At 40.2% G+C, this 24,055-nt stretch overlaps 2 protein-coding genes and 1 long non-coding RNA gene across 3 annotated transcripts in view; 2 read left to right on the top strand and 1 right to left on the bottom strand.

Annotated features, from left to right (window-relative positions):
• The window catches only part of LOC145444885 (uncharacterized), a 208,776-nt gene that overhangs the window by 38,213 nt on the left and 146,508 nt on the right, over nt 1–24,055 (top strand). The window lies entirely within an intron of this gene.
• LOC145444872 (serine/threonine-protein kinase Nek8-like) overlaps nt 1–24,055 on the top strand; it is a 123,864-nt gene that overhangs the window by 41,931 nt on the left and 57,878 nt on the right. The window lies entirely within an intron of this gene.
• Nucleotides 32–18,455, bottom strand: LOC145444108 (uncharacterized). Its single transcript, XM_080322037.1, has 19 exons — nt 18,234–18,455; nt 17,942–18,175; nt 17,703–17,877; nt 17,187–17,320; nt 16,387–16,536; nt 16,084–16,324; nt 15,665–15,798; nt 15,007–15,172; nt 12,379–12,431; nt 11,495–11,809; nt 6,493–6,699; nt 5,218–5,451; nt 4,389–4,563; nt 4,088–4,219; nt 3,870–4,027; nt 3,546–3,786; nt 1,014–1,147; nt 422–587; nt 32–332 (listed from the first exon to the last, which is right to left on the bottom strand). Exons 1-19 carry the CDS (start codon nt 18,387–18,389, stop codon nt 304–306), a joined length of 3,234 nt encoding a protein of 1,077 aa, XP_080178163.1. The 5' UTR covers nt 18,390–18,455; the 3' UTR covers nt 32–303.

Genomic DNA, 24,055 nt, shown 5'->3' with positions numbered 1-24,055 from the left:
ACCTCGCCCGTACAATAAACTGCGACTCTAGACCTGAGTGAACTCTACAATTGTATTTGTTACGACATACTCAACTCACAGTAATTGCATATCGCGGTCAATCATATGCGATTTATTTGAATGAATAATTTGATAGATGAATATCTTACGACTTTATACCGAGTGCTAAATAACGAATTGTACTCTTCTTGCCAGCTATAACCATGAAAATGCCCGTCGTTTTGGTTCACCGTACGTTAAAATGGAAACTTGAGTAATGGGAGATGATTGCGGGGATAGCTTATTGTAATCTGTTATCCTACATCAAAGCTTGGTTCCGCCATCAACCGCACCTGTTGAAATGATACTCATATGAAGCAGGCGACAGCCCTTCCGTGAAAAGAACGTGTCTCATTTTACGTATGCGACTCTGCGTGCTTACCATTGTTTCGGATCGTTGTATCGCCATGGGATTTGTTCATTTTGACTACTTTCCCAGCGGCCCATGGCTGCTCGTCAGCAGTCCCGACGATGAGATAAAATATTGCTCCCACCATGTAGATGGCCGCGGAGACCCAAAACACGTTTTGCCATTGGCTAAGTGAGCTCTAGAGGAACAATTAAGCATAGAAAACAGGTAAATTTCTCGACCTGCACCGTAATATTCACGGGTGGAGTCTATACGACATGCACCACACGCCGTGCATACCAAACCATAAAACATACAAATATAAGGGTACTTTGAAATGATGTAAATCAGATCAATGAATGGCACGGCGGTGCTCCCTCATTACATCATATGGCATCTTATTTGGCAAACGCTGAACTGAGTGACAGCGCACGTGACAAATAATAATAAACAGCTCGATTTCACTTGAGTGGCAGTTCCCTTAACTGACAATGCCTATGATGGTCTTCTGAGTGACAAATAACTCCGAGCTTAGGTAAGTCGATGACGGGTTAGCGGTTGAGGTTAGCGACTGGACTACGCGCTTTAGGAGCGTTCAATCATACATTGCGATTTCATAGCTTACGTCATCTTGTAACATAAGTCCGGCCACTTGTGGGGCAAGAAATCCGGGTATATTTGCGAATGTATTTGACACCCCATAAACAATACCTCCGTATTTGGGCGCTATATCGATTGTGTTTGACTTGCATCCCGGGACTGAAACAGAACACAGATGTACAAAAAGTTGGGAGCTTCCGGGAGAGGTATTTCTACAGTAGCTTCCGAATACTAGTGAAGTTGCGTTATCAACCCCAACTTCTAAGATTCCTGAATGAAATTGGAACCAATCGCGGTAATCAGCAATCTTTAGTATGGTAATTATGAAAACGATTTCTGAACTAATTTAAAATCATGCGGTAACAATCCGCTCAAGTTTGTGGACAGTTGCACACCTAAAAACTTGCGAAAGACAGCATGGATATGTAGGGTATAGGTCTATATTCGACGTATATATATATATATCAGAGGTGGTCAAAGTAGTCAAGAAAGCTACTCCAGTAGAATCATTAGTAGCGGCACAAAATCTACTCAAATACGAATAGAAGTAGTCCTTTTAAAAGCAGCCTAAGACTAATTGAAGTAGAAGTAGAATTGACTGACTTTAAATCTACTCAAGTAAGTAAGTAGTTGTGAAAACAATCGTAATTCGTTCGCATAGACCAGGGACGGGCAGCTTCTCGAGTCCGCGGGCCGGAAATGGGAAAATGAAGGTCATGCCTATAGCGGGATTCCGGAATCGATACATTAATCGCGTATTTATCCACCTGTACAAGGACTATATAGATTGTATTTAATGTAATCTTCAAGTTTGAAGCATGGAAACCAGAAACATTATTTTATGAGTTTATTAACGTAATGTACTTCAATAGCTGTTGAAGCCGATGAGACATCTGTGGTCGATCAAATTTGTCAACAAGTTGTTCGAACTCTGGCTGCATGTCGGATGTAGAAGCCCTTGGTAAAGACTGCACGTGAAAGTCAGTTAGATTGGAACGCAGCTTTGTGTTGTTAATGTCCACGGTCGAAAATGTTTGCTCTAAAATGTTTGTAGGCCCACGGGTCACATTATCATGTATAAGAACTGAAACTGTCTGCGGGCCGCTCAAAATCCCGTCGCGGGCCGTATGTTGCCCACCACTGGCATAGACTGTCAAAAGCTGTCAATTGAGGTATGCTAAAGGTGAAGAGCTTGATTCATATTGATACATCCCAGGAGGTATAAATTTTCGACATCATAAGCATTCGTCCGCATTATGGGATGAAAAAGATAACAGTGATATGGGAATGCGATACTAATCCTCTGTTTACTCGAACACCCCGATTTAGAAAATATCATGGTATGGCGGCCTCCCCCATATTATAAGGCCCGTAGTTTGATCGAATAGCAACAAGGAGAGGTGGTGTCGGGTACGGTGTTAACACTTTGCACGATTAGTAAATGTTAATAAAAAATATTGTTGATCGTAAAAATGCCATAAATTGAAGCTTTATTTTCGGAAAATAGAGTCATTATTACTACACTTGCTTTTATACTTCAACATGTATGTTTTCCAGACAAAGGAACAGAAACTAATTAGAACTCAAAGTATGATACTGGCAATTGAAAGAGAAATATAAATACTACTTCTAAAAGCGGAAAATATATTTCATGTCTTTTGTCCAGAAAGTTTCAACAGTGGTCTGCTAAAACAGGTGTAAAGTTATAAGAAAAAGCCATAGTCACCTTTTTCAGATTAGGACACGCCATGCATGGACTGCTAGATAACGATATGATAGGTAAATGCTAGATTGTGAAATGGTAGTTTCAAACGCTATGATGGGCCATATTTACTGTGATGAAATATTTCATATGGGCGACGATGCGGTGTGAACGGAACCACGCAACCCCCTACCTAAATTATACTCATCGCTACGGTCGTGAAATCATATTAGTCAACAGTGCGCGAAGCGCGACGATAATTCTGGGCTTTACTCAACTTTTATGAACATTAATTGTTGATACTCCGTGAAAAAAGTCGCGATATTCCACAGGCTATCTTTCTGATAGGAGGATTGAACTACTTCTACTTGAAAAACTGAAAGTAGCGAAAATAAATAAGTAGATCACAAAATATTACGAAGTAGAAGTAGAAGTAGCGGGAAATTAGATCTACTTGAGTAAGTACCCAAGTAGCGGGAAACTACTTGAGTACTTTAAAAAAGTAGAAGTACTTCGTTACTGACCAGTGACCACCTCTGATATTTTACCCTTAAAATAATAGATCTTGGACATATCGATGTTGTCTTTGTGGCATCTCAATACAATCGTATCTGTATTTATATCGATAAAATATGATACTAAGTATAGCTGAACCAAGGTGAAGGCGAGGAATCATATTCTGAATTTTCGACGAGCACATTTATAATTTGACTGGTTGAAATATATTGGTCGGTTCAACACCATATCAGCCTCATAATACAAAAGTCGACATCTACATGCTATACATTGGTTATGTTCAAATTTCTCTATCGAGAATTTTACTCTCATAAACCGAATCAATCAAAGATGTAATACCTGTCAAAGCATTAAATGCCACTGATATTGAAAAGAAGGCCACTGCTGCCCCGACACTGCATCCGATATAGCCAGCAAGCACGACAAATAAGGCGGGAATCGCCAGACCAAGCGTAGTGTCCAGCTTTCTGACAGCAATTGTACTCATGAGTTTTCGTCTCCTAATTTCGTCAGTTGCATAACCCCCACCAATTGTAAACAGAAATTGGAGTATATAGGGCAAAGCCGAGAGGCCTCCACTCTGAAAATAGGACGATGGAAAGATGAAGCAATGCGATTGCGCAAATTCAAAAGAGTGAATAGATAAAAGTGGTCCATACCTACCGCTGATAAGTTAAATCTTAGTATATTCGCCATGTAGGTCGGCAGCATCGACATTAACGTATAATTTCCCCAATTGCTGGCAAAATGTCCGAGAATTATACCCCACGCAGGAAGAGATGTGAAAATCGCCAACCAAGGAGTAACGTGCCTCTCATCCTGTATGGAGGGGTCGTTTGCCTAACTTAAATTACATATTTTGGAGTACGAATTCCTTACAGGATTTTTTTTCTGATCCAGACCGATGCTGTCGACGATATACTGCTTCTCCTGATCCGACGTTCTTGGGTGGCTTTCCGGATGACTGTGGACAACCGCAAACCACGCAAGCGACCAAATTAGAGCCCCACCACCTTAAATATTTTTTCAGCTCTAAAGTACGAGATAAATCATACTTGGTAAAGAATTTTTAATCACTATGCTTGTGTCAATCTATCGTAGTTAGTAAATGCTGCTCGGAAGATGACATTATACTATTTTACTATTCAAGCCTCGATCTTTCGATAAAAACAGTAATCAAACCTGTAAAATAGTAAACCGCTTCCCATCCCAAGTTATCTGCTATGATCCCAGTAATCGGTAAAGTGATGAAAGTCCCAAAGCTTGATCCAGAGAATGAAAGTGAAACCAGTTGACTTCTTTCTAAGGGCGGTGCCCATTTTCCCCAAGCCGACTGCACAGCTGGGAAACTCACCCCCTGCGTATGCATGTCAATATTATAATTCACATTTGTAGTTATTTGTATATTGGATTTATCGACTACAAGGCTTGATAGTTTTAGGTTTTAACATCTAGCGGACAGCAAAGGTTTATATAAGCACGGTGTCCAGGCTGAGATTTGAATTTGTTCGTGTTGGGTGGGATTTTAACATATATGTATTGGGAAGCGGGTGGCGCGGTTGGTTAAACACTGGAGTCACGACACCAATGGTTTTAGGTTCGAGTCTCGGCTCTGCCACGTTTCTATGTGTAGGAGGTTTATCTGGGCTCCTTATCGCCGATTCCGCTGTAAATACAGCGCCTTGAAAAGCCCACAGGAAGAGAGAGCCGAACTCTTGAAATTTGGCAGCAAAAGGACCAGAAAAAAGGACGCAAGACCTATTGAAGTTTACTGTGCGGGCGCATATGACCAAAGTTGTTAAAAGCGCCAATTGTGTCAATAAAACAAAGCAAGCATATATGTATCTGTATTGGGTGTCCTTAGATCGTATCTGGATAATGATCGAATGCTATCGTTTGTATACCATGGTACCCCCGATATAATGCTCGATCATTATGCTTGTGGTGGAACCTGACTTGGTGAACGACTAGTGCTTAAATCTTTCTCATGCTTGCAGGAACGCACACTCACCTGCAGAAATCCGAGTATTATTCTGAACGCTACAAACAACGAATAACTTGAATATGCCATGGCTGGAGTCGCGAGTGTTATGATGGAAGACAGAAACATTGCAATCCCCAAAACCGGTTTCACCCCAAACCGTTTTGCCAAGTAGCCTCCAGGAATGCAGGTTATTATGTATCCGATTGAATAGCACCCTAGGACAGTTCCTTGTTGAGTAGGATCCCAATCGAATATCCCGTTCTGCAGAAAGATATATATCTTAGCTGAAATATGAAAATAGAAAAATATCATAACTCGCGACGAAAGCCGATAAGCTATATTGCTAGTAATTGAGTTCGAAATTCTTAGGTGTAATTGACAATCGCACTGCACGCAGACGCGGATAACCAATGGTGGGACGAAAATCGCCGATCGCCCTTTCCATTTTCGGCTTTGACTTCGCAGTGCCATTTGTTTTCACGACGTCATTGTGGACATTCACTACGTCGCGTCATTATCAAAACAATTTTCCTCAAGAATGTTCATCCTGGCTACCATGCAGGATATGAGGCCGCAAAAGATAAACGACTTGCCAGAGCTTTGATCATCCTGACCTAACTACAATATACCAGTGGGTCTCAACACGTGGCAGGACTACCACTATAGCATTACGTGGCAGCTTTCCCGGTGGTAAACAGGTCAACTTTTGATACTGTCATCAAACTATTGTTAACTGAATCTCAAATGAAGATTAAACTGTTATACTTTTCGTTCTTAATGGGTCCCAGCACTACCGCTAATTATAGGTTATCTAACCTGATGTATTTAACATGTTGCTATCAATCGCCACAAGCTGACGCATTGCCTGGATTGGATTCAAATCTCGTGCTGAATATTGAATATGCAAACTTTAGTCTATGGGATATATTTGACATCCCTACGAGTTGACCAGTAATCCTCTGCGTATGGGACCGTAACTGTCTCTTTTCAATGTATCCGTTGACGAGAGCTCCAAGGTATCTCAAAATTACTTCTTAAATCAGCATAAAACCGACTATTTTGGAAGATTTGTTCAACTTTGAAAATTTTCTCCACACTGTGAACAAATTTATTCCCGCACCGACTCTTCATTTCCAGGAGACACCGCAAATAAAAATACACGTAGTACACAAAGCTTAGTCAAACTCTCTTCATCATCAGAAACAGTTCAGAAAGTCATTCTATCTTTCATAAATGAATTTGACGAAATCTTGCCCATATATATATAAATCTTACGCCTATATGACAAGGACATATTCTCACCGATTCAACGTCGTCGATTTCGGAAGCGCCGCGGTCCGGACAGAGTTCCGTTTCGTTTGCCGAGTCTCCGTTCGACTGCGTCGCGTTCACCATTGCCACAATCGCAACGCTCAAATTCACCCGCAGAGAATATACGTTGAACATGCCGAGGAACATCATGAACGCCAGAACGTATCGGGACTTTATGTAACATCCTGGTGTGGGCTCCTAAAACATATTGACACAAAATGATACGTATATATTTCTAATATTCTTGTTGATACATTTTCCCATGCTCTTTCTATGAGATGAACAGTGTTGGGATGACTCGAGTCACTTTGATAAAATGACTCGGCGTATCAGAAATGTGGATTGAGTCGTGACTCGGAGAAAAATTCACGAGTCAATTTCAAGTCATCAAGTAATCCGTGTCGATAAAAATCACTGTATCTGGCATATGTTCGGATTGTTCGCGAAACGCTTATGTGAGCGACCAATCTTTCAATGATTGTGCGTTTTACTGAGCCTCCATTGTTCTCTCACATTAAATTGACCGCAAACGAAGTGATCGGAGCTTACAGCGTACGTTGTCGTAAACTAGTGTAGCAAAGTATAATATAATAGCAAAATGTATATTTCCGTTCTCTGTTCTTACCTTAAAATCCCAGTTCTGCATAAATTCTATGTTTTGGGCACCTTATCGCTAACCACACTGCGACTGCAGCGTATGTAAAGCCCAGAAGGGAGGTGAGCCGAACCAAAATGTCGGCAGTACAGACGAGCGCATGAAAAACGAGGTAGGCCGATGGTGAAAGAGTGCGAGTGTGAAAAGTCGCCCGGAAAATGACGAAAAATCAAAGACAATGAAATATTACGAATGGTACTGTCGTGGCGCACATGGCCTTACTATAGGCGAAAAGCGCCACTGTTGTTGTGTCTATAAAACAACCAAACAAACCCTAACCAAACCTCTTGTTTTATTGAAATTGAATTCGAATATAGTTTATATAGTCCTCAACCATTGGCGCAGAGGATTGTAATGACTCGAGTCATGACTCGATCCGAGTCCGACTCGAGTCACGATTTTCTGATGACTCGACTTGACTCGACTCATTTTCTCAAAATACGGAAATGACTCGACTCGAGTCAATCTGTGTATTGACTCGACTTGGACTCGAGTTGTTGCGCACGACTCGACCCATAAGTCATATGACTCGAGTCTCAGACGGCCAAGACCGATATTTTCATTGTAATTTCTAAGAATAGTAAAGTAACCACACTACAGGGATTTCGTCTATTAGTACTGGTACTTTAAAATGCGACCAGAAACTGCTGAAAGTGAGAAAAATTAGTATATTATGAATGCGAACCATTCGATATCACCATACAGAGTTATAAAAAGTGGGTTTACAAGACTTCAACTGGAAACTGCGCAGTCAACACAATGACTTGGACTCGGACTTGAGTCATAATACCATGACTCGGACTCGACCCTCTGCTCGCTGACTTGGACTAGGACTTGACTCTGTGGTGAGTAGAAAATGACTCGACTTGACTCGAGTCACCTTCGAAAATCGATTGACTTGGCTTGACTCGAGTCAAAATGTGCAATGACTCGAAATGACTTGTGACTCGAAGGTAGTGACTTGATCCCAACACTGGAGATAAAGTACCTCACACGAGATTATGTTTATTCCTTTTCCTGTGGAACTCTGCAAGTCAGTAAAATATAGCCTAAAATACATATAATCGATCGATTCGACCTATTTCGTGCTTTGATTCAAAGGTATCCGGCATGGCATTCCCAGCATTTAATTTAAAGGTGTTGGTTGGTGGTCTATCATTCCTATCACATATATATCATATATCATATTTCATACATCATATATCATATAAACAATTTGTGGAATCAATTTTCGTATTCCGACCTCAAGCAACGATTCGGGTATATATGACCGTATATTATTCCTTCTGAGGACGGGTAATTGTCTCCTGAACTCACATTTATACCGTATCAAATGCTCGGAGATCCCCAATTGTGGAACATGCGGCACCCCAGAAACAGTATACCATTTTATATTATATTGTTCTTAATTTGATTTTCACCTTCGAATTCTAGTTGAATCGTGCAATTATTATGGCATAGTATTTTAACTTGAAAATGTATTCACGTCACCCCATATGGTAAACCCTGTTGTGGAATTTGTGTTATCGTGTAAGAAATACCTGTGAATTCCTGTGTATGTTAATCATCACGCACGTGGTGGAAAATACCTAATCGGCCATAAGCGCCACTATCAAAATACCAATAATAATAATAATAGTAGTAATTCCTATCATAGATGATATCGATGAGGGTAACATGTATAGGGTCAAGGGATGTATATAAACTATATTCCGTGTCTCCATAACAGGTCAAAGCTTTATTATACATTCCGCTGTCGGGTATAGTATTTTCGGTATTTTGTATACAGGGTATAGCATATAAATTGGTAAAATGCGCGTGTAACCCCATCCTTCCACATTTTTCAATCAATTACGGGCGGTCCACCATAGAATTGAGGAAAATTTCATTAAAAACCGGTATATTCGGTAAAAAAAACGTAAACCTTATATAGGTTGGCAACATATTTACTCATGTAAACAATTAACAACTACATGTGTACTCGTACATTGGCACTGATTGGTATTGACGGTAAATGGAAAGGTTATTATGTAAATATTACTTGACTATACTTGCTGTATTGTTACTTTGCGCGGTCTCTATCTTAATTTGGTATCACACTTTTCTCAAAATGAGACTATCGCTTAACCTTGAATAATAGAAATGTTATGACATGCAGGCTTTTTGTTTTCTGGCATTAGCGTCATATTTCAGCGCAAACGACAGCATTTCACCGAAAGTGACAGAATCCATACGAACGGTTTACGTCTTACGTTTAGCAAGTAATTTGATGCGTCCGAAAAACAAATATTCTTAGCAGTTGGCCTGTAGTATGGAAACCGGAAGCACCAAGTAGGCTACTTTTATCAGACATGAAGCATTGTAGTAATACGTTAAAGAGCTATTGAATTAGCTATGTAATTCACGAGCTACAATTATAGCGATCATGTGGTAGCTGCGTCGGTGGACTTCCTTGGAAATGCGGGTACTACACCACATCAGACGATTTCGGCAACAACAAATTAGAACATGTATATAGATTTTAAATATTATGCACAATGTTAAATTTGTAAACAACTTTTCCTCACTGTTGCGCTCAACTCGCATTTCCTGCTCTTTTCATTTTGTATGATTAATGCGGTTATGCGTGTTCGTTTATTTATTATATCAATTGTAAAAGAAGAGCCTGGGGAATTTGAGCACTTTTGTTATCTAAGGGTTATTTAGTAGATTGGCAAACCCAATGTCGCCTTACCTCGGTCGAATCTCTACGCATCGTTCTCAAGCAAATGGCATCAGCGTAGACTTGTACAATGCTCGACCTCGACAACGATATTACTACCCTTATCATGGAGTGTCAACCTTCAAACTTGGCACAGAGTTTGATAGTAATACTAAGACATACCGCGCCAAATTCTATGACCGATCTCGGTATATGGAACATCGTTAATCGATACTGGCTTTTGCGCAAAGTCTGGTACACGACGGATCAGCTCACAGTAGACTTCGGAAACGAAATTACTACACTAATGAAAATCATTGAGCTGAGTATAATAATCTTGTCTTGTCTAGTAACCTAAACTTGGTATATAGTGTTAGATACTATTATTACGACATATAGCATACAAATTTCAAGAGTCGTCATGGTGTGCGGAACACCGTCAAAATCGACATATGTCAGCACGGGCGTCGCAATGCCTAGGGCAGTATAATAGAGTTCAGATGCAGATACCATTGTTACATCAAAGCCGTGAGGCAAATCCAAAGTTGCCCCATGACTGAGCAGTGAGCATGAGCACACTAATTTCGCTGAGCTAAAGAAAGAAACTAAGTCGTTGCTCTTCATTGTGAGTGGCTTGAAAGAATAGACAACTAAAGCTAGCTATGAGAGCTATCCGAGTCTAGAAAATGTATACCCCGGCTAGTAATTTACAAGCAAAACACACATGAAATATCGCGATCTTCGCCTCAATTCCGCTATTTTTATTGCTCTGCTTATATAAATAATATAATGTTGTTAATATTGTCATAGCAAATCTCCGACTTGTAACGGCATGATGGAATATGGAAACGATAACCTATATTGACAATATTATACTGTAGCTACAGTTTATGGGCTTGAGTTCATTGCGCACATCATAATTCTTTGATTTCTGTAATCATTTGATTGATTACTGCATTTCTAAATCCCATTTTAAATATCTCTATAATTCAAGCGCCTCCTTTTAGTCATGGATGAACAGTGAACACAGCAGACGAAAAATGTGAATTTTTGATTTTCACAGTGTCGTGGGCGTGATTTTTCGGTCCAGCACAACCTAACCAGTTGGTACAAGTCAGCCAAGTAGGATAACCATAACCATGAAACTACGATGCCGTATGTCTAACTAACACATCTTACTGCACCCCGTGCATCAGGCGTCATAAGAGTGTATTTGCCTAAATGACAGGTTACGCACCAGAAAGTGTAGCTGACGTCACGTCATGGTGAAAATCAGGAAGATCTATGGTTCATTTACAATGCTGCATGGCTGCGTGCGCAAAGAAAAGCAGCCCATGCGTATAATGGGGATCGGTAATCCCAATCCTGCCGGGTCCAATAATACCATAATACCCAATGGAATCGTTAGGCATGGCGCTGTGCAGACTTGGTCCGCAGTCATATGAGCTTGTCACATAATAATAAGCGACACAACATCATCGATAAGCATGTACTGTTACCGAAAGAAATTTGTATTTCCGCGCTAAAAGGCGGTACGCGGTACGTAACTAAACCCCGAAATATATTCCATATGAGTTGATGTATTTTGTACCAGAAAGTGTAACCTACTACAGTCTATCAGATAAAAGGTTATAAACCTCCGTGACGTTCCGTGCAGAGTCCTCCCCATTCTTCTCTTTCATTTTGCCCGTGCTTTCTAACAATACTCCACTTGAATTTATTGCGTGAACTAAAGATCTGCGATGCTCAGCCACTGGTAAATACACGAACCAGTGCAAACCCGTATAAAGTTTATTCAAACGATGCAAAGTTAACGAACCTATATGTACGAAATGCACACGCAGTGCTGCAATATCCATAAACACACAATTACCTGTACGCGTAATGCATCTCGATCTGGTACTGGCAACACCGAGCAATGAGCATCGTTTGCCTGTTGTTAATGTATACGCCTATATTTGTCGCTATGACAAAATCCTACTGAATCGGTATGTATCGAGTATCTATACACTTGTTTCTGATATCTACCGTAAGATATATGCGATGCAAATAAAAAATAATCTCGTCTCAATTTTGGAGATGCATCAAACGCCGTGGTGCACGAGGAGTCATTTTGTTTGATGTAATATGTATTTGTAAGTATACTAACACTTTCACAATCAGTTGACAAAGGATTATCAAATAGAACGGTGTAGCTGCGTAGAAGTTAAGAACAGCATGGACGGTTTTAGTCTTCGAATACTGCAACGAATACTTCTACACATTACAGCCAGACTGTTCAGAGTCAAGTGTACCTGTTTGATGCTGGTGTGATCAGACTATATGACCTTCACGGTCTTATCGATCATTCCTATCTAATACCGAATACTGTGCATGCATATTTTCTGTACCACCACCACTGCCGTGTGTTATGTATTTTGGTTGGATGAAAATAAAGACTCTCTCTCTCTCTCTCTCTCTCTCTCTCTCTCCCTCTACATTACACTATCCTTCATAAAAACGTCGCACCATCATGGCATACGATGTATGAAGCAATATACAACGTCGCAAACGACCAGTGCAACATCGCCAAAACTGCAAAAGCGGCGATATCGGATATCATACCCGACAAGATTCGGGGTAGCGAGTAGCGAAATGGTATGACCAAGTGCTTCAAAAGGGTTGTGGGTTCGAGTTCGACTTCAGAATCTATACCCAAGTGTCAAGAGTTAATCTAGGCTCGTCGCCGGCATCGGATCAGCTTGAGCCAGGGGTTCCTTTTCTTTACTGCGGTCCTCTTCAAGTGTTGTGAGCGACTGCGCTTACCCCCAGAATTTCAGAAGCCGATGATTAAACGAAAGAAAACGATCAGCACATCAAGCTCAATTTTAGTTACTTAGGTTTAAGAACCCCTGGCTTAAGCGATGTCTTACAAATAAACTAGAATAAAATTGGTTTGTGCATTAAATCCACACTTCGGAATCGTATAAAAAGAATGCCGCCTTGGTCGTCAAAATACCATGAATAAAACAACACACATTGACGAGATCGATATATGATAAATGCATATCGTTTTCTAATAACTTTGGACAATATACAAACAACGTGCCCGCAGTGCGAGGAACAACGTAGGCATATGATGCGTTTATAAGTATAGCACCGAAGATAGTAAGACACTTTATATCTTTATATCGACTTAAGTCACCACAACAGCTTTTGGACACATTCCTGTCTTCCTATCACTCTATTCTAGGGTACTCTATTCTAGGGATATCAAGCATATAACCCACCGGACGATGTCAGCCGACCCAGGATCAATGATGATTCAACGACAAAATGCTCGTATTTTCCAGCGCATTTTTATCAAAAGTTAAGTTTTAATAATAAATATATTGAGTGCCGGTATTTACAAATTCTACCTGACTTTTATCTTTGCTTTGAACAACATATACATCAGATTTGTTGACCTCGCTGTGCGTTGTGATTTATAAGGAATAAACCGCTCCAAACCGGCGGCGTAAAGGAATAGGACCTAATGTACACAACCGTCTGTTATTGATAGTATGGTCATTTAGTCCAGTGCTTCCCAACCTTTTTCAGTTCGCGACCCTCTTTTCATCCAAATTTCATTGCGCGACCCACCAGACACCCTTTCGCGACTAACGTTCAAACCAATGCGCGTGGGCGCCGGTTTTTATGCTTTCAGTGCGTTATAGTTATCTCGTCCTATCGAGCGTGAATATTTTACCGAATTCATGATGGCATTAGGACAATGATGTTGACAATTGCATATACTACTATGAATTTTTGACGACAACAATATTTGGAGATATCCATTTAGACGCCTAAGTCAATGAAAAATTCGGCATAGGCCTACCGAATGTCGGCAGATGCGCATTGCGCAATCATAATAAGAAATATCGGGCCTGGTGTAAATGACCACTGCAGTATATTAACGCCATGAATGCCACAAACAACAACAGACTAGAAAGCGCGTATCCAATCAACAACTCGTCTATTACGTCGAATACAAACGGGATATAAGGAGCATGCGCTGCGGCAGTTGTTTGCTGATTACAACGACAAATCGGGCTGGATTGCTGCGTTTCTCGATCAACATTCGCAAAGAGTTTGGAGGAAAGAATGAATTTCAATCTCACGCAAACATATAGCTCCAATCAATATGACTGTGACGAAAATCTGGCTCACGAATTATTGTGAGTCCACTTTTGTGGCCCGTGGCGCTTATGCACGCGAAACAATTTAATTTGGAGGAGAATGCGCATTTACTCTTCTGATCTTGAGAATATAAAGTGTTTGGAATATTTGGAAAATTGAATACGAAATTGTAACATTTAAAACGTCTTCGCAACCCACCTGAAATAGCTTCGCGAGCCACCGGTTGAGAAGCACTGATTTAGTCAATATATAGGCCTAATAAACCGAAAAGAGTGGTCGTGCGTATTCATTCGTTACTTCTGAGAACCAGCCGTAGAAGTTGTACCAAGCTATGCATCATAATGAACATATAGTAACTTATTGTTTAGTATGGTTTGAGAGTGCAATCCTACAGCATGATTGATCCATTACGGCCTCGAACTGTTGTCGAAATTAGGAGTCCTCATCGCCAATGAAAATTCGTATTTTCCTTTTGCTCAGTGACCGCTGCATATCTCCGTATGTTGCCTAATTATTTTTTTATCCTGCGATCGCCATTTCTGATTTTTAGAGTTACTATTCAATTCTGAATTTCGGTCGGAATTTGTCGTGATTTGCGTTACTTATATTTTATACTGTGCACTTTTACAGACCGCGATGCAAAAGACAACAGACGATAAGCACCAGATCATTTTGTGGAACAGACGACAACGGCCTCGAGCACTTAACGGAATCATATATATTTCAATAACAATTAATATGCATAATACTAGCATAAACCCGTAGCCTTGCTGTTCTTTTTTCCAAACAAATCCACGGCGAAATATGAATTCTATTCCTCCAAAGTGGATCAGATATACCGGGCTTCCAACTCAGTTCCCTTGAGTACCTGAAACATAGGCCTACATATCAGCGTTCAATGACCGTTGATACGAGGAACTGGGCGACATCGAAAAAATACGCTAATAGTATCATAAACATCGTTCGAATGTTATAAAAAAATGGTCTGAACCTTTCGTCGTTTGCATTGCAGTGCATTTCGCTTCACCCAGGCTCGTCTGCTTCCCAGACCCCCAGGTTTGCTCTTCACCAGAAGCAAATATGAGATAAAATATTGCCCCGAACATATATACCGCGGCAGTCAGCCAAAACACCGTTCGCCATCCATGCATAGAATCCTATGTGAATATAAATGATGAGCAATAGTTTGTGTTTCAAAAGATCATATTTCAACGCTGCATTATCAGCAAAAAGGACAACATGTAGGGGTTAAATTTATGATATCAATTTTATGTAGGACAAGCATTTCGACCGGTGATGACTTATGAAATAATTTGAGTCACGACTAAATATATGCGTGAATGTTGAGGTCAAATTCGAAAATAGATGAGCGTATATCTTCTATATCACTATCATCTTATATTCAGGGTTTCTGATTCATTCTGGTTGTGCAATCCTATTTCAGTATAAAGATTCCTATATGAACTGTTGAAGGATAGCCAATACATAAGGACTATTTATATACATATCGTTATGAAAAATGTAGTGACATTGTGTGTCAGTTCTCATGCCACAATGATTAATGAATATAAAATGTTTGATATCGGGACGATTCGCAACAACTTTACCATGCAACCGAGGAATACAATAATTAATATAGCGTATCTTACGTCATGTTGCAGCAACATACCGGCCATCTGTGGGGCAAGGAATCCAGAAATGTTGGCAATCGTGTTCGCGATTCCATATACAACGCCACCGAATTGAGGAGCAAGGTCTATTGTATTTGATTCACACCCCGTCACTACAAAATACGATTTGCTTACTTAGCAATACGTAAAAGAGGACGACACGCTAGTGTCCCCTGGCAATGCACTCTTGCTGGGTGAAAGCTATAATGATATATGATTAATCCGAATGCGAATGTATTGCAACTTAAAAATGCAATGACCGTGGCTGGCTGTACACGGTCAACTGTGGAATGGAAACAACCACATTCCTGGCAACGAGTAAATAGGCATACAACAGAGTATCTAATGTCCCTGCGATTTAAACTGCCTGCAGCCTAATAATCTCTACGGACATTTACCTGTTAAGGAGTTGAAGGCAACCGCCACGGAGAACATAGCTACCGCAGCATGGACGTTGCAATCCACGTAACCAACAAGTGCAACGAGCGTGGCAGGTACCGCCAAAGCTAAACTTGTATTCAATTTTCTTACAGTGATGGTGCTCAGTACGCCACGCATTCGCAATTCGTCGGAAATGTGCCCAGCAACTAGAACAAGCAGAAATTGCAGCACGTACGGAACTGCGATCCAAGCTCCACTCTAACTTTGAAAAAGCAGAAGGTTAGAGACACTGCATCGATGCTGTCTGATGTATACTATACCGCTGTCACACTGAATCGCAAGATTGTAGCCATGAACGTTGGTAGCATCGCCATGAAGGTGCAAGCCCCCCAAAGTCCACAGAAGTGCGCGACTGTAATAGCCCATGCTGGAACGGATTTCAATATAGCAGTCCATGGAATTTGAGGAGCCTTGTGTGGACACAGAAATAATACTGTCCATAGGGTTGCATTTAAAACAAATGGTTGTTTAAAACACTTTGTTTAAAACACGTTTTAAACAAAGGCCTTTTAAAACAAAATCGAGTTTTTAAAAATTGTATAATTATGCCCTAATTGTGTAAATACTTTCCAAAAACATGTTGTATTAGCCTATACGGACGACGATTACCACCCGGTATAGCCGACGCATACGATATGGGATGGTTGGAACCCTCGAAATAGTCGGTCCAACAGCTACAATACATAGATATATATCATCCTTACGAAATGATTGTTCTGATGATGATTACCGCCGACCGTAAAAATGCTGCATGACGATGTAGTCCTGGTTGAAGATATTTTGGTACGTACATGACAGGGGTTGGAAGCCTATTTCGTCAAAGGAGCTATATTTACCCAACATTTTCAATTGTGAATATCAATCCAATATGACGTCACAATTGAATATGCGTGACGTCATGGTTTAGAAAAAACAAACAATAAAAACATGTTTTAAAGAAGGGCCTTGTTTTAAACTTGTTTGTTTTAAATTAATCTTTGTTTTAAACACAACCATACCTTTGAGCATATGCAATAAAGGACAATACGAGATAATCAGCAACCCGCATATAATTTCCTACCTTTTCATGATTCAAGTTTAATCCGATACTTTCAATAATGTAGACTTTTTCATGTATTGAAATCCTAGGGTGGCTTTGAGGCCAACTATGTACAGTTCCAAACCATACTGTCGTCCACAGAAGAGTCACTGTGCCTGGTAAAATGGATAAAACGAAGTAAGCTCGAAGTGGAATATTAGAGAACAGAACATTAATTTTTTTCTTATATCGTTATTCATCATAAAACCGGTAGACACACAGACAATCCTGGCTGCAAGCTACCCTCTAAAAAGTTGGGAGATTGAAGATTGTAAATTATTGCAAGTTAGCAGCTCAGTCATTCATTCTCCTCATGCGATCTTCAAGATTGCGGGCTCCTTATTGACGAGCCCAGATATGGCCTATCTCCAGCACGAGGAGGTTCAATCACTACTCACTTGATGTTGTTGATATCTCTTAGCGTCACAACAATTCACGTGACCTTTCAAACGATGCCAATTACTAAATATACTTGTATGGTGTAGAAGGACAGCTCACCTGATATGTAGAAAATTGCTTCCCATCCATAGTTTTCCGCTATCCCTCCCGTTACCAACGACGTGAAAAATACACCGAAACTCATCCCCGAGAAAGATATCGCTACAAGTCGACTTCTCTCCAAAGGCGGCGCCCATCTGCCCCAAGCAGACTGCACGGCGGGGAGAGTGACTCCCTGAAAGTTATTGATTTATATCTCTTTTATCAGAGGGGGGAATGAGATAATCTAAAAAGGTTACTTGTAGAAATCCCAGTAGCGCACGTGCAATAACAAACACAATGAAGTCCCAATACGCGAATGTTGGAGATAGGAGCGATATAATAGAGGATAACAGCATTGATATTCCCATCACCATCTTCACCCCGAAACGATTGGTAAGATATCCGCCAAGGAGGCAAGTTAAGACGTAACCGTAGTAGTATGCGCCGAGTGCGATGCCTTGTTGTGTACGATTCCATTCGAATACGCCGTTCTGTACATTATTATAAGACGAGGATTGAAGGTTAAGGCGCTTCGACCCATGCACTTACTGACACGGTGTTGTTGTGTATGTGGACCGGTCCGCGATCCGGACAATCCGTAACAGTGGTATTGCTATTATGCGTCGATTGGGACACCATTGCCACGATCGCTACGTTGAGATTTATTCTCATGAAATAACTGTTGAAAACACCGAGAAACATCATGGCAGCCAGGACGTGTCTTGTTTTTATGTAGCATCCCGGAGTTGATCTCTGAAAAGCAAAATAGTTCCGTTCCTAAATTTCGGAGACTGACATTTATCTGCAGGCAGGGTTGCATTTAAAACAATGGTTATTTAAAACACTTTGTTTAACTTTAAAACATGTTTAAACAGTGTATTAAACAAAGGACTTTTCACTAAAAAATTGTTTTTTTTTAAGTTGTATAATTATGCTATAACTGTGTAAATACTTTCCAAGACATGTTGTATGAGCCTAAGGACGATTACCACCCAATATAGCCGACGTATACGATATGGGATTATTAGAACCCGCGAAATAGTCGGTTGGTACGGAATGCATGTTCTGATGATGATAACCGCCGACCGTAAAAATGCTGCATGACGATTTAGTCCTGGTTAATGATATTATTGGTCCGTATTTGATAGGGGTTGGAAGCCTATTTCGTCAAAGGAGCTATATTTACCTTATATTTTCAATTGTCAATGTCAATCCACTATAGCGTCAGAATTGAATATTCGTGACGTCATTGCGTAGACAGGAATGTTGGAAGTGTGTTAGATTCTTAATGGAACATTGTGAGCTTTTCGTAGGCCTGTACCTGGGTTCAAAATATACACAACTCTACACCACTGTTGTCAGTCAGCTGATCACGTGACAATTACCTAAACATGTCCGTTAGTGTACTCCTGTATAGGCTGAAGATGGTATTTTTACGCTATTCAATTGTACATCAAACATTTCACTATTCATTTCAGTATTACCTAAAATGCCCACTTATATAATAGCCCAAGTCAAGTAAAGACGCATGCTATACCTGGTAAATCGTTCTTTTATCCTTAATTGCGCATGATAACGGGAGTCTTAAAGGAATTGAACTCTTTCATGCAGTCCTTTAAAAGTAGGGATCGGCTATAGTCATTTTGTATTATTTTTATTCGCCACAGGTTTGCGATACAATAAAAAAAGTTAGGAAGGGATTAAGTGGACTTGGTGCAATATATCAATAAAGCACTCAACTTGGACTTATGATAGTGATATAAGCATATTAGAATAAGATATAGCCTACAGAACTAGTATGAAAATGTTCCAAGTGAAAGATCATGAGTCTGTACGCGGTATAGGGGAAGAAATCAACATATCCACACTGATATCCGGTTATATATAAACATTTTAATAGTAAACACCATTCAACCAAGAATTAGTTGCCAGGCTCACCTCGGTAATGTCTTGCTCATATTTCCCATGTTCGATTTCCATGCTTATATCTAGTTTGAGAAAAATGTCCGAAACATTAGTGCCGCCCTCACAAGTGGTTGCGTAATGTGTATTCCTCGCCGCGAGCTCGTCAGCAAAACCACAACTGCCGCATAAAGTCGAGGTATCTTTATTAGTTATATTGCTATATGGAGTAACGACTATTGCTCCGGGCCAGGACGAGCTTAGACGCAGCTGACGCAGTCGGAATGTCTTTCTTAGTTATATTTACTGCAAGGAGTAACGACAAATACAGGAGGCTGGAAAGGGCTTCGCCGCGGGGTATCATATCCTTCGTCCAACCTTCAAGGCCTAATTCTACTGCATCATCAGTCATTATGTTACACCTCTCTATTGCGCTGGCGATACTATAATACCGAATAGCCTACTTAAAGTATAAATCGATTTACCCTCTGGTGTGAATAAGGTCACATGGTGCTAGTAATTCCGGATACTATCCTGATTCCATCGAGTGAGTGATATACTTAGGCTTAGTTGTCTCTCGGTTACGCTTGTGGAAAAAGTGGGCGATTGCATGCATGCAAAATGCAGATACGGAGTGCAGGCAAATCAATAAAAGCGGGAACCCCATATAAAACCACTATGTCAACCAAACGCCTAAATGGTGCACTGTCTTGCCTCACTCAATTTAGCGTAATGGAGAGCGAAGCCCTATTTGTTCTCCGACAAGTCATATGATGATATGGCGAATCATATAATATAATCATATGATTTTTCTTTACATGCCGGGGACCTAGTAGACCAGTGGTTCACAAACTGTTGCACGCTTACCACTAGGGTTATGTTTAAAACAAAAATCGCTTGCTCAAAACATGTTTTTTATTTTTATTTTTCTAAGCCATGCCACGCATATTCAATGGTGATGTCATAGTGAATTGACATTCACAATTGAAAATATAGGGTAAATATTGCTCCTTTGACGAAATAGGCTTCCAACCCCTGTCATATACGGACCAAAAATATCTTTAACCAGGACTACATCGTCTTGCAGCATTTTTACGGTCCGCGGTCATCATCATCAGAACATTCACTCCGTACCAATGATATCTACGTACTATAGCTGCTGAACCGACTATTTCGAGGGTTCCAACCATCCCATATCGCAGGACTCTTCAACCGGGTGTATCGTACACCCCAGGGTGTACCAAAATTCATATCAGCTGTACGTAGCTTGAGAGTTACATTTCTTTTGTGATATAATAAGCAAATGTTTCTCCCCATCATTTAACCGTTGGTAATGGACTAATTGGCTCCTTTTGGAGTAGATCAGGATGGAGTTGACATATGTTCCGCTTGCAATATCTGTCTATAATGATTTTTGAGGAAACCATGCACCGCGAGACCTCAAAAATATTTAATTGGTACTTTTTGCGAGGTGCTTATAAATAGCATAGTGTAGATCATTGCATGGGCGTAGACAGGGTGTCTTGGAGGTCGAGTTTGAGCACCACTGTGCTAGAAGGTGGTCCGGTAACCTCGAGCCCTGATTAGTATTTAGCATTTCAAATAAGTTGCAGTTTTTTTTATCCCTATTTCAACAAGCCAGAGGTGGCCAACCTGCAGACGTATGGTAGCATGCAACCGTTAAACAATAATTATGCGTCATGTGTTGGCGACCGTCAATATGCAATTTGAATTAACGAATTGGTTCCCAAATCGTCGAGAGATTTTAAACTTAACAACCAATATCATCGACGAAATAATTTTTCCAGACGTAAAAATTTTTTGTGCTCCACGCGACAAGGATGGGAATCCAGGAATCTTTTCCTAACATTCATACTCGCGATTTTGGTGCATAATAGTACGCCTGCGGGAAGGTTCTGCTGCTACAATTAAAAAGTCCATTATACGCAAAATATATCTCAAGAAATGAGTGATGGCACAGAACACCACAAGCGCTCTCTGCGTTGCGAAGTTCCCAGTAGCCAATTTAAAGGAATATATGACGTCCAGATGGGTCACGGCGACCCTCCGCCGGGATGCGACCGTATGCTATGTATGAAATCGAAGCACGGCTAATCGGCCGTGGATAACATGTTTTTACAAAGTGTTTTTAAACTACTATTTGTTTTAAATGCAACCCTACTTACAACTATAGTAGTATGCGAGAGCTTTTCAGGTGACGGTGATGCACACGAACATGTTTACTACTGTTAATTGAAACTCTTAATTCACTTCACTACAAGAATATTTTGATATTTTTTTGATATCGTCCACGAGTTGACCCATAATCCACTGCGCTTGAGCCGTAATTGTCTCACCTCAAACCTGCCCAATGTGCACACTGGCGAGCGCTCCAAGGGAGCTCAAAAATTGTTTCTTAAATCACCACATGACTGATTATTTTTGGCAGATTTTTTCATATTTGAAAATTTTCCACGCACTGCGCCCAATTTTCTTCCGCATTGACTCTTCATTTCTGAAAAAAGTTGCAAAAGTTGCAAAAAGTTGCCCTACTGATAACACAATTGTTGAATTGCAACTGAATATTAGAGTTAGAATGATCATTTCAAAATAACGGGGTTTCGCGTTTACATAGGGGGGTTCGACACTCGAAACCCCCGTGGCTACGCGCCTGCCACACACGCGTATCGAAATCGAATACGTCTCTAACGAGGTCGCATCGATCCACCTGATTATTAATTACTGCTCACAAATCACATGGGCGTTTGAGCATTTTGTACGAGGTGGCTGCTACCTCGTAACCTCGTAAGTCGGCGCCTATGGTTAAGACTGTGTAAACAAATACCTCCGGCACAAAAATCTTCCAGTTTTCACTGCATGAAGGATAAGCTTTCTTTTGTAGATACAGACTATATCATATGTATGTATATATCGACTGATTTGAATTCAACTGACCCAATTCCAACAACGAAGATTTGAAATAATATTTTGGTAAATTGTGATTGCCCAGATTGAATTAACCATATCGTGATCTTGTTTACAGTCAAAAATAAATAAATAATTGATAAAATAATTATTAATTTCGATTTTAGATGTAGACTGTATAATGTACATATCGTATAATTTCAATTTGCCTAACACAAATCAAACTGGGTGTTCGAAAAGGCAAAAAAAGTACAACTCAAGATATTTTCAGAGGTCTAGAAAACCGATTAGAGGAATATGATGCACAGGAAAATTTGAAAATGCCATTTCATATGTGACACAGCATCTATTGATACTGGACGGCAGAATGGCGTTGTTGTGAAACCGCAAAATGCAATGATGAGCAAGGGTTTTGATAAACCACAATATATTGATTGCCAACATCATATTATCGAGTCTTTTAAAGCATATATCAGAGTTCTTCAATCCAAAGTCTTCAACAAATCCAACTCTCAGCTACAAATTTGGAGATGATGTCGTAAAACACTATGAAAACTATAATCCACCAAGCCAGAAATTCAGATGAAAATATTAGAAAACCGAGGATGTGGAGATGATTTTAAGTAAATCTTTGAACTGCGCACAGCATGCCGCTCTTTCAAAAGAAAATAGTAGATTACCACTAATCAAATGGCATAAACTTCCATCTCTACGCAATGCGAGATGGAGCTCAAGGGCCATGATTGCGTACTTCCAATCCCCACATGGAGAGTAACTCAGGAGATATCATGCTTATTCATCGCAAATACGTTTCAGGGAGCCTAGCCGTTGGAGGTGAAAAATTGTTGGCAATTTTCGGACGTCCAACATGGCGATAGGAAGTCAGAAAACTATAATCTTTGATCGCTAGTCCGTTGTAGATGTCCCTGGAACGAACATAATTGCAGAAAGGGAAGTCGAATTGGTGGAAGAACTTTACCAGGAGTGCAAAAGGACAAATATTTGAAGATTAAATTTGTAGCATATAATAACCTTTGAATTGTAAATTTTTTCTGTATTTGGACCGATGTCGAAAATTGAAGTTAGTTTGCGCGGGACATTTTTTTGCGATTTGAACAAAATCATTATAATTTTATTAATTTATACCAAAATGTTCATTATTTCCTGCTACAGGCAAATTTTTTTCTCAAGTCATTACCCTAGTACACAACCTTCTGCTGTTGCTAGTATGGTCATTTCATTGGTCATTCAGTCAATATATATACCTAATAAACCGAAACGAGTAGCGGTGCGTCTGCGTATTCATTCGTTGCTATGGAGAGCCTGCCGTAAAAGTAGTTTCAAGCTATGCTTCATAATGCACTGAACATAGATATAGACTTATCGTTTATTATGATTTTAAAGTGCATCCCAACAGCGTGATTGATCCATTACGGCCTCCAACTGCGTTGTCGAAATTATAATTCCTCGTCGCTATTGATAGTTCGTATTTTCCGTTTAGCTCAATGACCCCTGCATAACTCCGTACGTTGCGGGATTTGTAT

The sequence above is a fragment of the Botryllus schlosseri genome, chromosome 8 (assembly GCF_051294905.1).
Source record: "Botryllus schlosseri isolate E-star chromosome 8, Bs_hap1, whole genome shotgun sequence".
Classification (NCBI taxonomy): Eukaryota; Metazoa; Chordata; class Ascidiacea; order Stolidobranchia; family Styelidae; genus Botryllus; species Botryllus schlosseri.
This window is presented reverse-complemented; position numbering and strand designations above follow the sequence as displayed.

Coding starts and splice junctions, on each gene's coding strand:
- LOC145444108 (XM_080322037.1), bottom strand. CDS start 18,389: ATGATGTTTCTCGGTGTTTTCAACAGTTATTTCATGAGAATAAATCTC. Junction 16,325..16,386: donor TGCGATTCAGTGTGACAGCG/GTATAGTATACA, acceptor TTTCAAAGTTAG/AGTGGAGCTTGGATCGCAGT. Junction 5,452..6,492: donor AAATCGACGACGTTGAATCG/GTGAGAATATGT, acceptor ATCTTTCTGCAG/AACGGGATATTCGATTGGGA.